This window comes from Agelaius tricolor, unplaced genomic scaffold (assembly GCF_023055355.1).
Source record: "Agelaius tricolor isolate 1412-34295 unplaced genomic scaffold, bAgeTri1.0.p SCAF_14, whole genome shotgun sequence".
Classification (NCBI taxonomy): Eukaryota; Metazoa; Chordata; class Aves; order Passeriformes; family Icteridae; genus Agelaius; species Agelaius tricolor.
In genome coordinates, this window is record NW_027269274.1 from 11,114,841 (window position 1) to 11,127,927 (window position 13,087).

A 13,087-nucleotide genomic window follows, 5' to 3' on the forward strand; every position below is an offset into this window, starting at 1 on the left:
GAAGTGAGCTGACAAGAACCTCCTGCAGTCCAGCAAGGCTTTCAAAGGGCTGCACCTGGGGAGGAGCAATCTCACTCACCAGAATATGCTGGAGCCACCCAGCTGGGAACTAGCTTGGCAGGAAAGGACCTGGAGGTCATGGCAACACCAAATAAAATGTGAGCCAGTGATGTGCCATTACCATAAAGGTACTGATGGTGTCCAGGGCCACATTTCCTTCCAGTGGTGCCCAGTAACAGGGCCAGAGGCAATGGACATAAACCAAAACACTGGAGGTTCTTTCTGAACATCAGGAAGCACATTGTACTGTAAGTGTGAGCAGTGGCACAAGTTGTCCAGAGAAGGTGTGGGGTCTCCAACCTCGGGGATACTCAAAAGCCATCTGGTCATGGTCCTAGGAAACTGGCTGTAGGTGACCCAGCTGACCAGGGGCTTGGACCAGATGGCCTCCAGAGGTGGGGAAAGGAATTTGCCCAGCGGGAGAAGTTTTTCTAGGTGATGAAGTGAGGTGGGAACTGAGGGGCGAGGGAGAAGCGGCGGCTCCATTAGCCATGGACAGCTAAAGAGAGGTCAGCAGGCGGATGCGGAGGGTCTCTGCTTTGGGGGCCGTCGCTGCCCCGGTGTTGCGGCTGGCGGGGCTCTGCCCTCCCGGGGGCTCTGCCCTCCCGGGGCTCTGCCCTCTCGGGGGCTCTGTCCGTGCCGGGCGGGTTCCGGCGCATCCCCGCTGCCCGCGGCGAGGGCCCATCACCCGCGCCCGGCGCAAGCAGCCGCGCCGCCGGCACTCGTTGTGGGCACCGGGACCGGCGTGCGGGGACCGGGGCCGGGGGGCGCCGGCCGGGTGGGCGGCGGCTCCGCAGGCAGGAATCAGGAGCGAAGGGAGGGCTGCGCTCCGCCCCCGGCCCGCCGCTCGGTCCCCGCGGCCGGCGGGCAGTGCGGACCCCCCTGGCGGCTCCCCGCCCCCGGAGCGGCGGCGGCGGCGGCGGGAGGACGGGAGGAGGCGGCGCCGGGCGGCGGGATGCGGAGCGGGGCCGGGCGGCGGGCGGGCGCGGCGGCGAGGGGCAGAGCCCGGCGGGCGGCGGGGCGGCCCCGCTCCCCGTGAAGAGGCGGTGCGGCAGGGCAGCGGCCGCCGCCATGCAGCCCTTGCACCGGGCCCCGGCGTTGCTGCTGCTGCTGCTTCTGGCCGCCGGTGAGTGAGGCTGGCGCGGCGGGAGCCGCTGCCACCCCTACGGGCTGGGCGGCGGGTGGGCGTCCATCCCCTCTGGGGATGGCACCGGGACCCCCGGCGGGAGGCGGGTCGGCTCAGCCCCCATCCCGGGGAACAGCGGTGCGCCGCGGCTCCAGTGCACCGGGGTGCCGGGATCTCTGCAGCGGGCTGGTCTCCATCACCCCGCCGTTCCCCGCAGGCACCACTGACCCGGGTACCGGGACTTGCGGCGGCTCCCATCTCCCACCCCGGAGCTCTCCCTGTGTGCCTGGCACTGCCCCCTACCCGGGCATCAGGGCCCTCTGGGGCAGCCGCTGTCTGCCCCGGGACCCCCTGCGCTCCCGGCACGGTGGGCTGGCTGCACGTGGGCTGCTCTCCCGGCTCTCCCGCCCCGGACATGGGGCACCCGGCACGGGACCCACGGCACCGGGCGGTCGCGGTTCGGCCCGGCCGGGGCGGTCTCGGCTGCGGCAGCGCTGCCCCGCACCGCCCGATCGGGTGTCGGTGGCTTCGTCTGGCGTCGTGGTGATTTTGCGAACTACCGTGAAACTGATACAAAGAACGGGCCACCACGAATAGCTCCACGATTCCCCAAGAGCCTTCTCTTGAAATTTGGAGGAGAGGTAGGGTGCCAGGAAAAGGCAGTTAAGTGCAGGAATAATTATAGTCGGAATAGTTATGAATGCTCTGCTTCTATTTTTAAATAGTCTGGGGAAATTTCCCAACAAAGGGATCCCCCAAAGACCCATGAGGCTGAGATTGTCCTCTTCCTCCCTAATCCATCCCTTTGTACAGAAATCTGGTTAGTGTGGAACAGGAGTTCTGAACGGGGACATTTGAAGTGTGGGGGAGTCTTTGTCTTGAGTCATTCTGACAGGGAAGGAAGGGCTGACTTACCAACCAGTCACTGTCTTCCAGCACGACCAAGCTGTGATACAGTGACATCCAGTCCCCTGGCACATCTCCTTTATTACCCCAATCTCTTGAAAATGTGCATGGGGGAATGTGTCATCTGTAGAGCCGCTCTGTCTATGGGCTGTTAGTCTCTGTCATCTGAGGCTCCTGAAAGACAACAGATAAAGCCTTTTAGGTTTGCAAACAATAGTGAGCTTGAAGAGCAAAATGGATCTGAAAACCTGTTGGGGTTTTGTGCCAATACTCTGTGGCACAGAAGCAATAAGTCTTTCTGGAGCTGAGGAGGGAGCCAATTCTGTGGTTTCCTCCAGGCAGGTTGTCCACATTAAGGGAATACCTTGGGCACAGGTGGCAAGGGTTCTTCAGCCATGTCTCAGCAGGAAACCCCTGTCCCCAAATTCAGCCAAACCTCTGCCTCCTCCAGAGAAGAGTGTAAGATATGAGGGGGGAGCTGCCACAGTCCCACCCTGCCAATCTGCCAGCAGGGGTTGGCCCCATCCCCATAGCTGAAAGCTATGTTTGCTCTGCACAAGAAGGAGAGGTGGTTTTAAAATGTGGCAGCCAAAAGGACCCCACAGGTACTGCTGTGCTGGGGGGAGGATATGCTTCTTGTTCCACTGATGCTGCTGGAAACTTTCCAACAGTGTTGTCCAGCTGGTGGTGATATGGAGGATTTGGGTGCTTGGCTTTCCCTGTGATCCTCTCTGCTGTCCTAGCAGGGAGAGACATAGAGATGGGAGGTGAGAAGCAGCTCCCAGGGACAGCTCAATTCCTAATCTAGTGAAATTTGTAATCCTGGTGGGCTGTGGCAGTACTGTGGGGCTGGCCAGGTCTCCCCAGACCAGTGGGCTCCTACCCAGATGGGAGGTCAGAAGTGGAGATGCAGACTGCTGGGAATTTGTAGCTCAGGCTCTGTTCTGGGTAGTAGCTTTGCTTGGTGGTTCAGGATCAGTTCCAATCTGAAATTATTCAGTGCACTCTGGCCTCACTTCTCCAGTAGCACAGGACAGGAACAGTTGATACCCAGGAGAGAGCTGGGTTGACTGTGTGCAGTTCCCCACGTGTTTCCCTGAGCTGGGAGCCTCCATAGCCCTGCAGGATGTGCTGAAATGGGACATGTGCCTCATCAGGGTCCCATCAGACTGCTGGCCAGCACAAGTCTGTTGGCAGAGTTTGGAAACATCTCTCCAGGCTCCAGGGTATCTCAGCCCCTTTGGTTTTGCAAGTAGAAAAATGATGCAGGGGGGGAAGGAGGGAATTGGTCTCCTTCCTCTTTTTGTCTCCCCAGGTGGCTGTCTGCATGTGGGCTGTTTAAGGGCTTTTTTTTGTCTTTCTGCCTGCTTAGAAGATGTCTTGTTAGCATTGTGTGAACAAGCCAGAGATGAGGGAATATAGATCAGGATGAATGAAAATCCCCTGGAGTAAGTTTTTCCTTGGCCGCCTCGCTGCCATAAGGAAATGTTCATTTAATTACAGGCATCAGGGGTAGAAATAACCACATTAAGCCCTCAAGGGGAAGCTGCCGGCAATGAGCTGCAGATCAGAGTGCACAGAAGTTTTCCCACTCACTCTGCCTGGGAAGAAGCTGCGGCATTGTGTGGGTACCTGGGGGAGCAGCAGCACTGACAGCCCCACTGCAGGGCTGGGGCAGAGGGGCTGCAGGAAGGTGCACCAATCTCCCAGCTGGTGCTTGGGTGAACTGGCTCCTCATTCTTGCTGGCTGTTTGTGGAAACCAGGGCACTACTGAAACACGTAATCCCAAAAGAATGGAGAGAGGCTCTTTGTCAGCCACACGAGCACAGCCTGCACCGAGGCCAAGAAAACACGTGTGTTGGTTTATTCAGAGGGCCAGGGATGCTGGCAAGGAAGGTGCACCCTGCTGGGCCTCAGAGCAGTCCCTCACTGTCCCTGTGCGTGGTGAAGCCCTGTTGTGGTTACCAGGCCTTGGATGTACATTCTTGCTTGGGGTCAATTTGTTAATGCTGGGAAAGCAGCTTTGCAGCCCTCCCTCTATATGCCAACTGCAACCATGGCTCCTCTTGTCCTGCCTGCTGTTGTGAAGGTAGTCAGAAGCCATGTATGTGCCCTGGGACCACCAAACCTTTGCATGAGCTTTTTTTCTGCTTAGGATACCTGAGGCTGTTTGGGGAGTGGAGCCTCTTGGGGATGCAGTGTGTGGCAGGGTGGTTGTCATTGCTCTGCTGCAGGGGCTGGAGTGGAGTGTTTTGTGCTCAGTGTTATGCCAGGGGATTTAAGGACCTTTAGGGGTGTAAAAGGTTTCAGTTACGTTTTGACAGGTGACCACATCTCAAGGGAAGTCCCTCAGGCACCTGAGGTATTGCTTGTTTTGCCTGGACAAGAAGGCTTTGCAGAAGAAGGAGGCAGTGCCTTTATTGGGTGTGCTGGAAATCAGAGTGAGCATTGTGGGGGACATAGTCCAGGCTGGACAGAGTGAGAAGAGGAAGCACAGGCTTCAGGGGCAGAAATAACCACATTAAGCCCTCAAGGGGACTTGAGGCACTTAAGACCTCAGGGGGACAGATGAAATGCTTTGGGCCTTAAAGAGAGCAAAGAAGTCTGTGGGCTGTGGTTTTTCTCTTAGATCAGTGGTTTTCATCCCATGGTCTGTTAACCCCTGGGGGTCTGTAGGCTGTTTGAAGAGACATGATATGCCTCTTCATATGCCTATGAAAGACAACTGAGCAAAGAAAATTCACTTCTACTGTGTAGAACTGTCTACCCAATGCTGTTTTCCCAGGGGCTGCATCTCCTCTGGCCCCGAGCTGGGAGCTGCCATTGTCAATAGCAGGAATCGAGGAGGAGAGCAGACGTGGTGGCAGCAGAGGAGGGAGGTGTGAAGGCTACGAGACAATCCAGGGAGGGAGTGAAGGCAAACAGTCTGGGAGACTGCAACCGAGTGAGATTGTGGCTCCAGGCATGAATGGTTGAGCAGAGGGGGGAGGACAGGCCGGCATGTTGAAGTGTCTCCTGCTTGCATGGAGTCTCTCGTGTGGGAATGGGTGGAGGTGTTTAGAGCAGTCTGGAGGTTACAGATCCTAAGGACAGGAGACCTGACACATCTTGGCATTGGGATGAGGGTGCCCAGCAGCCCTGGACACCAGCCCCAGTCTGACAAAGGGCACATCTGCAATTATCTGCAAAAGCAGGTGCATGCCCTGGCAGTGCCTTGCTGTTTCCCGTGGGTGTACCTGGCCCTGCATGCTGTGGATGTTCTCTGCTGAAGTACCCAGGGAGCAGATGTTGGCAGTTCTTTGTGAGGTGGTGCCCACCCAGTACGTGCAGACACGCACTCCCTGCAGCTGGGTGGAGCTGGAGCTCTCATTGTGCTTGCTGTAAGGAGCTGTAAAAGCTTAAAGATGCTGGCACAACATCCCTCTAAAGAGCTGTCCCATTGCAAGGGCTTCTTCCCTTGTGCCTTGTTGCTCTTCTTGGTGTAGGTAGGTAAGTCTGTGCTACCTGCAGACCAAGTGCTTTTCCTGTTGCTTTCTAAAACATGCTGGAGACACGGGAAGGTGGATGGTTTTAGAGGGACACTCACTGAGGGACCTGCTTGCTGGCAGTACCAGAGGAGGATGGCAGTCTGATCTTGTTTTCTGAAGCCCTAATTGGAAATGATCTCTGAGATTAGGGTCATGGCTGGGTGTGTAAGTAGTCTAGTGCAATGTGGGAGAGCAGCAATAAGGCTGTGTGGGAGCTGCAGTGGGAGAGTTCTCTTAGGTGGTGTGTCCCAGAACAGCTGTGGTCTGTAACTCTGAATGAGCACCAAAAGAACTTGGTTTCATACACAGTCATCCCACATGCTTCCCTGTGCAAGCTGTTGAGGGTTTGGAGTGCAGAGGCTCCAGGTGACTGTGTGGGAATCAGCTTGGACATCCCTCAGTCAAACAAAATTTCTGCCTCTTCCTCCACTGGCCATGGTTGGGATCCCTTTTTGTTATTTAAATTACCCTGCATTTTGTTATGTTCTGGAAGTGGTTTGTGCCTTGACCATTCTGCCCTGGGGCCTCTCTCCTCTCTGCCCTTGGGCCTTGCTCCCCTGCCTTTGCAGGCACAGTGGTCTGGGGGAGGGAATATCCCTGGCAGATGCTTCCCTCATCTGGTCATTGTGTTTCTGTCCTAACTGATTATCAGTAAATGACCCATTCCTGACCCAGCTCTCCTAGGAAATAACATTGTTGGGTAGCTCCTGGGTGTGGGCTGGGCTTGGAAGGAAGGTCAACGGTAGCAGGGCCAGATGGACATTCCTGTGGCTGCTTCGTTGGCAGTACCACCATGCTCTGACCTCCCTCCTGTGCAAGTGTGCTTGGGTGGGGTGTGCAGGCTCTGCCAGCTGGTGGTGACAGACAGGTAAGTCAGAGTGTGCCCCAGGCAAATGTTCTTCTCTTCAGCAGGCTGATCCTGCCTCCATGGCACTGTGGTGTAGCCACAACACTCAGGAAGGAGAGGTAAAACCAACCTTCTGTTGGCTAAACTGATGAGCACTCCAGCCCCTCTACAGATCAAGCTGATGTGGTGACATCTTAAGGGATGATTGTGTGTTTCCTTGGAAAGAAATTGAGGTTTGCTTGTTACTAATTAAAAAGCGAAAAAATTTTAAAGGCTATTTGACACAGTCACAGCTTCAACAGCTAGATTCCATTTCATCTCCCCAAATCCCTCTTCTCATTTCAGCCGGACACAAAAATGACTTATTTCCTCTTTAATTTCTAGTCCTGTTCAATAGGCCAATTTGGAGCTTTTAAATAGCTGCCCTATCCCATGGAGAGGTGACTTGCTTTGTGGCAAAGGAATGAAGTGATTTTTGGTCAGCCAATGTAGAAAACACTTTGGGGCTCTTTTAGAATTATTTAGAATTGTGAAACTGCTTTTATTCACAGCACTTTGTGAGAAAGATGGCAGATAGCCTTTCTTCAGGTTTTTTTTTTTCTGTTGTTGAGTAAAACTCCCTCATCTCCTTGTCTGGGGCTGTTGTGAATCCTCTGCTGAGCTGAACAGAGTGAGCTTCACCACTTTGACTCAGAACTGTTTTCTGAGCGGTCATGGGGTCAGCACTAGCAAACTCTTTTCATCTGTATCCTCCTGGCTGGCTTTTTTTCAGTGGCCTCAGAAAGGCAGCACTGCAGCATTATTCCCTGCTGTAGGAACTGCCCCACTCTGCTCCTCACAGAGGTGAAACACCTTTTGCATTGGCTCCAATGTCACCTCTGTGGGTGCTGGCAGCAGGACAGCGCGCAGCCAGCACGGGAGCTCCCATCCCATCCCGCCTTTGTTCCCTCTCCCCTCTCAATCTACCTCTCCCACTTTCTCTGCTTTCTGGCCCCTCCTCTGTCTGCTCTGGGAGGGTTTTTCCTCCCGTGCTCTAAGCCCTGCTGTTTCCCCGAAGGCTGGCTGCCCTTTTTAGCATGCAGAGCCTCATCTCCTCCAGGTTACGCAGAGGTGCCGCAAAAATAGAAATGAGAGACAAACGCCCCATTGAAGCAGCTGGTGAGCCCTGGCTCTGTTCCCTGCTCCCTCCCATCTACAGTTGCAGGTCTTTATTCATTTGTTTCTTTATTCCTATCACTTGATCTGCGTTTTAGAATACAAAATCGGGAGGCTGATGGCTGGTAGAAGTTGTCTAATCCCTGTTACCCGTCCTGGGAGGAAAATTGCCTGCAACTGAGGTCTTGGGCATTAGATTTCCTTTCTCAGCTGTGCTCCCCTGCCTCCCAGCTCAGCTCATGCTTTGATTCTTTCTTTGCCTTGGAGTTGACAGCTGCGTGGAGCTCCTTTATGAGAGGCTTGAAAGAGAGGGGGAAGGTGGCAAATCTTCGTGCTGCTTTTTGGCACCCCAAGCCTTTGGGTTTTTGCTGCTGGTGCAGAAGGTATGAATGAAGTGGTGTCAGGATGGTGTCTGGAGAGGTACTGATTTGTACTCTGGTGTGGTGGTTCTTTAAGGCCTGAGGCATTCAGGCTGGTGCTGGCACAGAGGGTTCCCCCAGCCCAGTCTCTGCATCCCGTGCCTCTAGATCAGACCCCAGTGTCACTCACATCCACCCCAGGGACAAGACACCTGTCTTGCTCAGGCTGTGCATGACTCATTCCTAGGGATGAGGTGGCGTAGTTTTATCTTGGGCTGAGGAAAGCATAGCATCCCAGTAAACCAGATAATGCAGCTTAGGGGGTTTTAACTGGGTAAACACTTCAGAGTTAAAGAAGGGTAAACAAATTCCCAGCATCTGAGCTTCCCACATGGATGGAAATAGCTCTCTGGATTACCAGGTTCACCTGCCATGAGATGTGTGTTGTAGAAGGGGTGGGGTGGGCTCTGGCTGAGCTCTATAGGCAGCCCTAACAGAGTGTAGCTGAAAGAAAAGAGGTTTGAGGCAGTGTAGATGCTGGCACAGAGGTGCATTTTGAGACTTTGCCTTGCTGCTGGGGAGACCAGGATGTGCTTTGTAGTGTGGCTGGAAAGCTGAGGTGCCACATCAGCTGTGTCTGTGAATGGGATTCAGGGAAACTGAGGCATTGGGGTGGATAAAGAGCTTGCTCAGGATCCAGGCATCAGTTGCAGTCACATATAAACCAAATATTCCATGTGGCCTTGGGCCTGCCATGGTCTCTTCCTATCCTGTGCTCCTTTGATGGATAACTTTGAGAATAATGTTTCTTTTCTCCTCCTTGCTGCTCTCTGTCATGTTTGCTTAAGCTGCAAGCTCCTCAAGACAAGTGCTCTCTCTGGTGCTCCATCAGGGATGCAGGTGTTGTCTGTCAGCTGGGGAAGCTCACACTGGAGCCTGCTGGGTGCCCCAGAACCAGCACGGGGCTGTCCTGGCCAGACCTTCCCAGGTCTGGGCTCACACACAGGGGGTGTGCAGGCTTGATTCCAGCTGTGGACTTCACTGTTCCTGCATGGCTCAGGAGTTGGCACATCCCTAGAGATGCCCTGAGGTGTTTTGGTTGGCTCTGTGATACTGCAGTGGCTTCCTTCCCCTTTGATACTCTGCCTCGTTTGCCATTCCCTTTTTGCTGCTGCTCAGGCCTGAGCTGATCTTGCCTTGGATCAATAGGGCAAACAAACAAGATTGAGAAGTGCTGAAGCCTGGCCCAAGTGTGTATGCAAAAGGGTAGCCAATATTTGATTTTGCGAATATTTTGATGAGTTCAGAGAATAGTAGAGGAAGGTGGAGAGGGTCAGAGCAGAAGACTTAAATGCATTTCTGGCTTCCAGTATTCCCAGGACAGGTTTGGTAATCTGTTGTCAGGTGGGCAGCGACTCCCAAACTTCCTGTGCCAACTTGCCAACGTCTTCAATGGTCACACCAGGGCCAACCCATGTGCCATTGCCCCTCAGCTCATCGTAGCACTTGCCCTGGTTTGGATTTGTGCTCCTGGCATGTGGAGTTGTAGGGCACAGTGGTGGGTAGCAACATCAGGAGGTTGCCTTGTCTGTGCCCTTGCCTGAAGGCAGTTCAGCTCTGCTTAAATCATTTCAGGCCTTGTGTACCCAGATCTGTGTGCAGCTCCCAGGTGATGTCTCAGCAGTGCTTTGTAAAATCTCTGTTTCTAATACTTCACTACTCTGCAAGGATTTTCACATCTGCATTCCAGTGATATCTCAGAGCTGTTCCTAATACAGGAGTTTCTCCTCTTAAGACATTTCTGATGAATGTTTTCCCAGCTTGTATCAGAAATGTTTTGTGCTAGTTCTCAAGGGGGCTTATCACTTTATGCTATTTCTTTTCATAATATTTCTGTTATTCCCATTCTCAAGATCACCTAGCTGTACCCGTGGTTTTTCTGTGCAGCGGGGATGTCTCCTTGCTTTGTGTCCTTGGCTAATTTCATTATCACCTTCCTACTCTTTGTTGCAAGGTCACTTAGGTAAATGTGATAGAACAGCAGATCCAAAGACAAACTGTGAGGAATTTCACTAGGAGCCTCCTCCAGCACAAGCCTCTGTAATTTTTTTTGTATAGCCAATGCCTTACAGTTTTCCTGCTAATAGGTGTCTTTTTTTGTGTCTCTTGTAATTCCTCATGAGGCACTGTATCAGATGTTTGACTGAAGTCCAGATGGATTAGAGCTGCTGCATTTCTGTTGTCTAGAAAATCAGTTATCAAAGAAAAATACCAAATTAGTCCTCATTTCAGCTTATTCAATTAGTTCAGTTCAGTGACTACTTCATTAACAATTGAGGAACTGAGTCTGAGCTGAGAAAGCAAGAAAACTTGTCCTTTTTCCTTCTAATCTATGAATAAAAATCAGCTGTGAGAGGATGAGATCTTTTATTTTGATGTGCTGAATGATAGAGGGCTGCAAAGCAAATGGTTCAGTTCACCCAAATTAGTTACTTCACTTGCTTAACAAAACTGTTTTAAATATAAAACAGCTTTTGGTAATTTTATTTTTTCCTTATGCTTCCATATTTATAATGGTATTTAGTAGCTGAATAAAGCCAAGTCCCAGGTGCTGTTTTCTTGCATTTTGATTGGAGTTCAATATGCATGTGAATGTACCTTGACACAAATCACAATTAAAGTCTCATCTAGGAATCAAGAAGTGTCAGTCAATCCTTCTAATAGTTAAAATGGAAATAATAAGTGTGTAATGTTGATAGAAAAGTGCAAAATGCAGCTTGCTCTCCTGCTTAGTGTTAGGTGGATGTTTGCTGTTGTCACAATATAATTGTTACCTGTAACTGTCAGCCCTTCCTTATGAGAACCAACAATATGAGTGCGCTGAAGTTCAAACCAAAAAACAGATTTTCACTCTACAGATTTAAAACATGATTAATACTGGTTGTAAATAATATTGGTTTGAACCAGCCTCCCTCCATATAATATAGCTGTAGATCAGGACAGCCTGATAGAAACTGTCATTGTTTTCATAAGGCCAGGGTTTCGTGGCTGAGCTATATGACATTCCACCTCCTCTCCAGGATGGGTGATTAACAAGGCACCTCATCCTTTAACAGAGGCAAAAACACCTCAGAGAGGGTGAATCATCACCCCAGAAAGAGGTGCCCCACGCTGGATGATTGCTTGGCACTGACTCCTCCTGGATGTGAATGCCACTCTGCATACTTGTGGATATTTCCCAAAATACCCTAAATTTCCTCCTCAGCTGAGAGCACAGCCCATCTTCAGGGCAGGTTGGTTTGGCAGGAATAGGCTCCAAGGGGAAGACAAGCCCGGTGGGTGTCATTCTTCTCTCTGATGTGTGTTTTCTGTCATTATACAGGGACCTTGTGCCTCTGCCTTGCCTCCTCGGAGGACCCAACTGCCGATGGCCTCACATCAACTTCCCTGCTGGAATTTGCTATGATGTCCCACCTGGAGGCCATGAATTCCCATGAGCAAACCAGACCAGAGGCTGCAGAGCCAGATCTTGCCCCTGGCTCCCTGCATGCTGCTCCAGGGTCAGGCTTTGCCAGTGAGGAGAATGAGGAGTCCAAGATCTTGCAGCCCCCACAGTACTTCTGGGAAGATGGGGGGGAGCTCAACGACTCCAGCCTGGACTTGGGACCAGCAACAGGTAAGTTCTTTTTACCTCATTCTTCCTACCACTCTGCAAGGACTCTGGGGAAGTGGAAGGATGCAAGGATCTATCTTCCTGCTTTGACACAACTCTTGCTAAGAGGGCCTGAGATTAAATGTCAGCTCTATTTTCTCACCTCAGTGCCTGATGTGTCCCCAATGAACCCTGAGCAAGCACAGGCTTTAGAAACCAAGTTACAGATGAGCTTTTTATTCCTGAGCTGCTATGAGCTAGGAAAAGCACTGCCTCCATCTAGTTTCCCATTGCCTCATGCCCTCCTTTCACTTTCTTCCCTTTATGCTCTCTTCTCTCTTGTTTTTTTCTGTTGCTGTCTATTAAGCACAACTTTAGGGTCTCAAGAGCCCAAGATCAAGGTCATCTTAGCGTTTGAGTCAGAACTGAGTTCCCTGGGTCAAATTCTGGATTCCTCACTCTGTGACTTCAGTGAGGATTTGGTCCAAGAGAAAATAGCATGTTTTGTCCCTTGGGCAGCTGTCCTGTTGCCTACCCTGTCCTGATGCTTCCTGAGAGGTCATGACCAAAATGGGTTTCATTGGCATTTGAGTTTGCTTTCCTCTCTGGAGTGTTTTTCTGAGACCACTGAGTCCCCTCAGTAGTCTCTCCCCAAGCCCCTCATTGGCTTTGAGATGCTGTCAGAGAGAGGGATGGGAGGAAGGAGGAGGTGCATTGCAGGGTTTCCAGTAGCTTAGGAGATTATTTCACATGCTCCTGCTCTTAAGTGTCATGTGGGGCATGTATTAAGTGTTACCCAAGGGCCAGGCTTCAGCCTTATCCCTCCTCCCCTATGCAGTATCGCTCTCAGCACATCTGACTGAGGTCTGCAATTAGAAAGCACAAGTCTTGTTTTATCTCCTCTCCTATTTCTGTGACCTTAAAAAACAGCTGTGCTCACACAGAGCTGAGAGCTGTGGCTTGGGTTGCCCACTGGGGCACAGCGCACGCGATGTGGGGCAAGGGCCATCCCAGCTTAGGTCTCCAAAGCCCATTGCTCACTGACAGTGCTGCTAAACCTGTCTGGCTGTGCTCTGGCTGCCCTGGGGCTCTTGCAGGCCTGGCTGTGGGGCAGCTGTGCCATGCAGTGGTGCTGGGGGTGGACGGGGCCATTGTTGGGATGGGGCCATTGGGATGGATCCATTGGGATGTGGCTGTTGGGATGTGCTGTTGGAATGGGGCCATTGTTGGGACAGGGCCATTGTTGGGATGAGGCCATTGGGATGGTGCTATTGTTGGAAAGGCACTGGTTTTGGGATGGCACCATTGGGATGGTGCTGATTGGGATGGTGCCGTTGGGATGGCATCGTTTTTGGGATGTGCCATTGGGATGGCACTGTTGGGAAGGCCCTGTTGGGAAGGCACAATTTTTGGGGTGTGCCGTTGGGAAGACACCATTTTTGGGGTGTGCCGTT

General features: G+C 52.2%; 1 protein-coding gene across 1 annotated transcript in view; it reads left to right on the plus strand.

The window, feature by feature from the left end:
• The first annotated feature begins 722 nt into the window (after positions 1 to 722).
• The window catches only part of PODXL2 (podocalyxin like 2), a 33,185-nt gene continuing 20,820 nt past the window's right edge, over positions 723 to 13,087 (plus strand). Inside the window, exons 1-2 of the mRNA XM_071439657.1 lie at positions 723 to 1,186; positions 11,364 to 11,657. Of these exons, the coding sequence (XP_071295758.1) occupies positions 1,132 to 1,186; positions 11,364 to 11,657 (349 nt within the window). The 5' untranslated portion in view covers positions 723 to 1,131. The remainder of the gene's footprint in view (positions 1,187 to 11,363; positions 11,658 to 13,087) is intronic.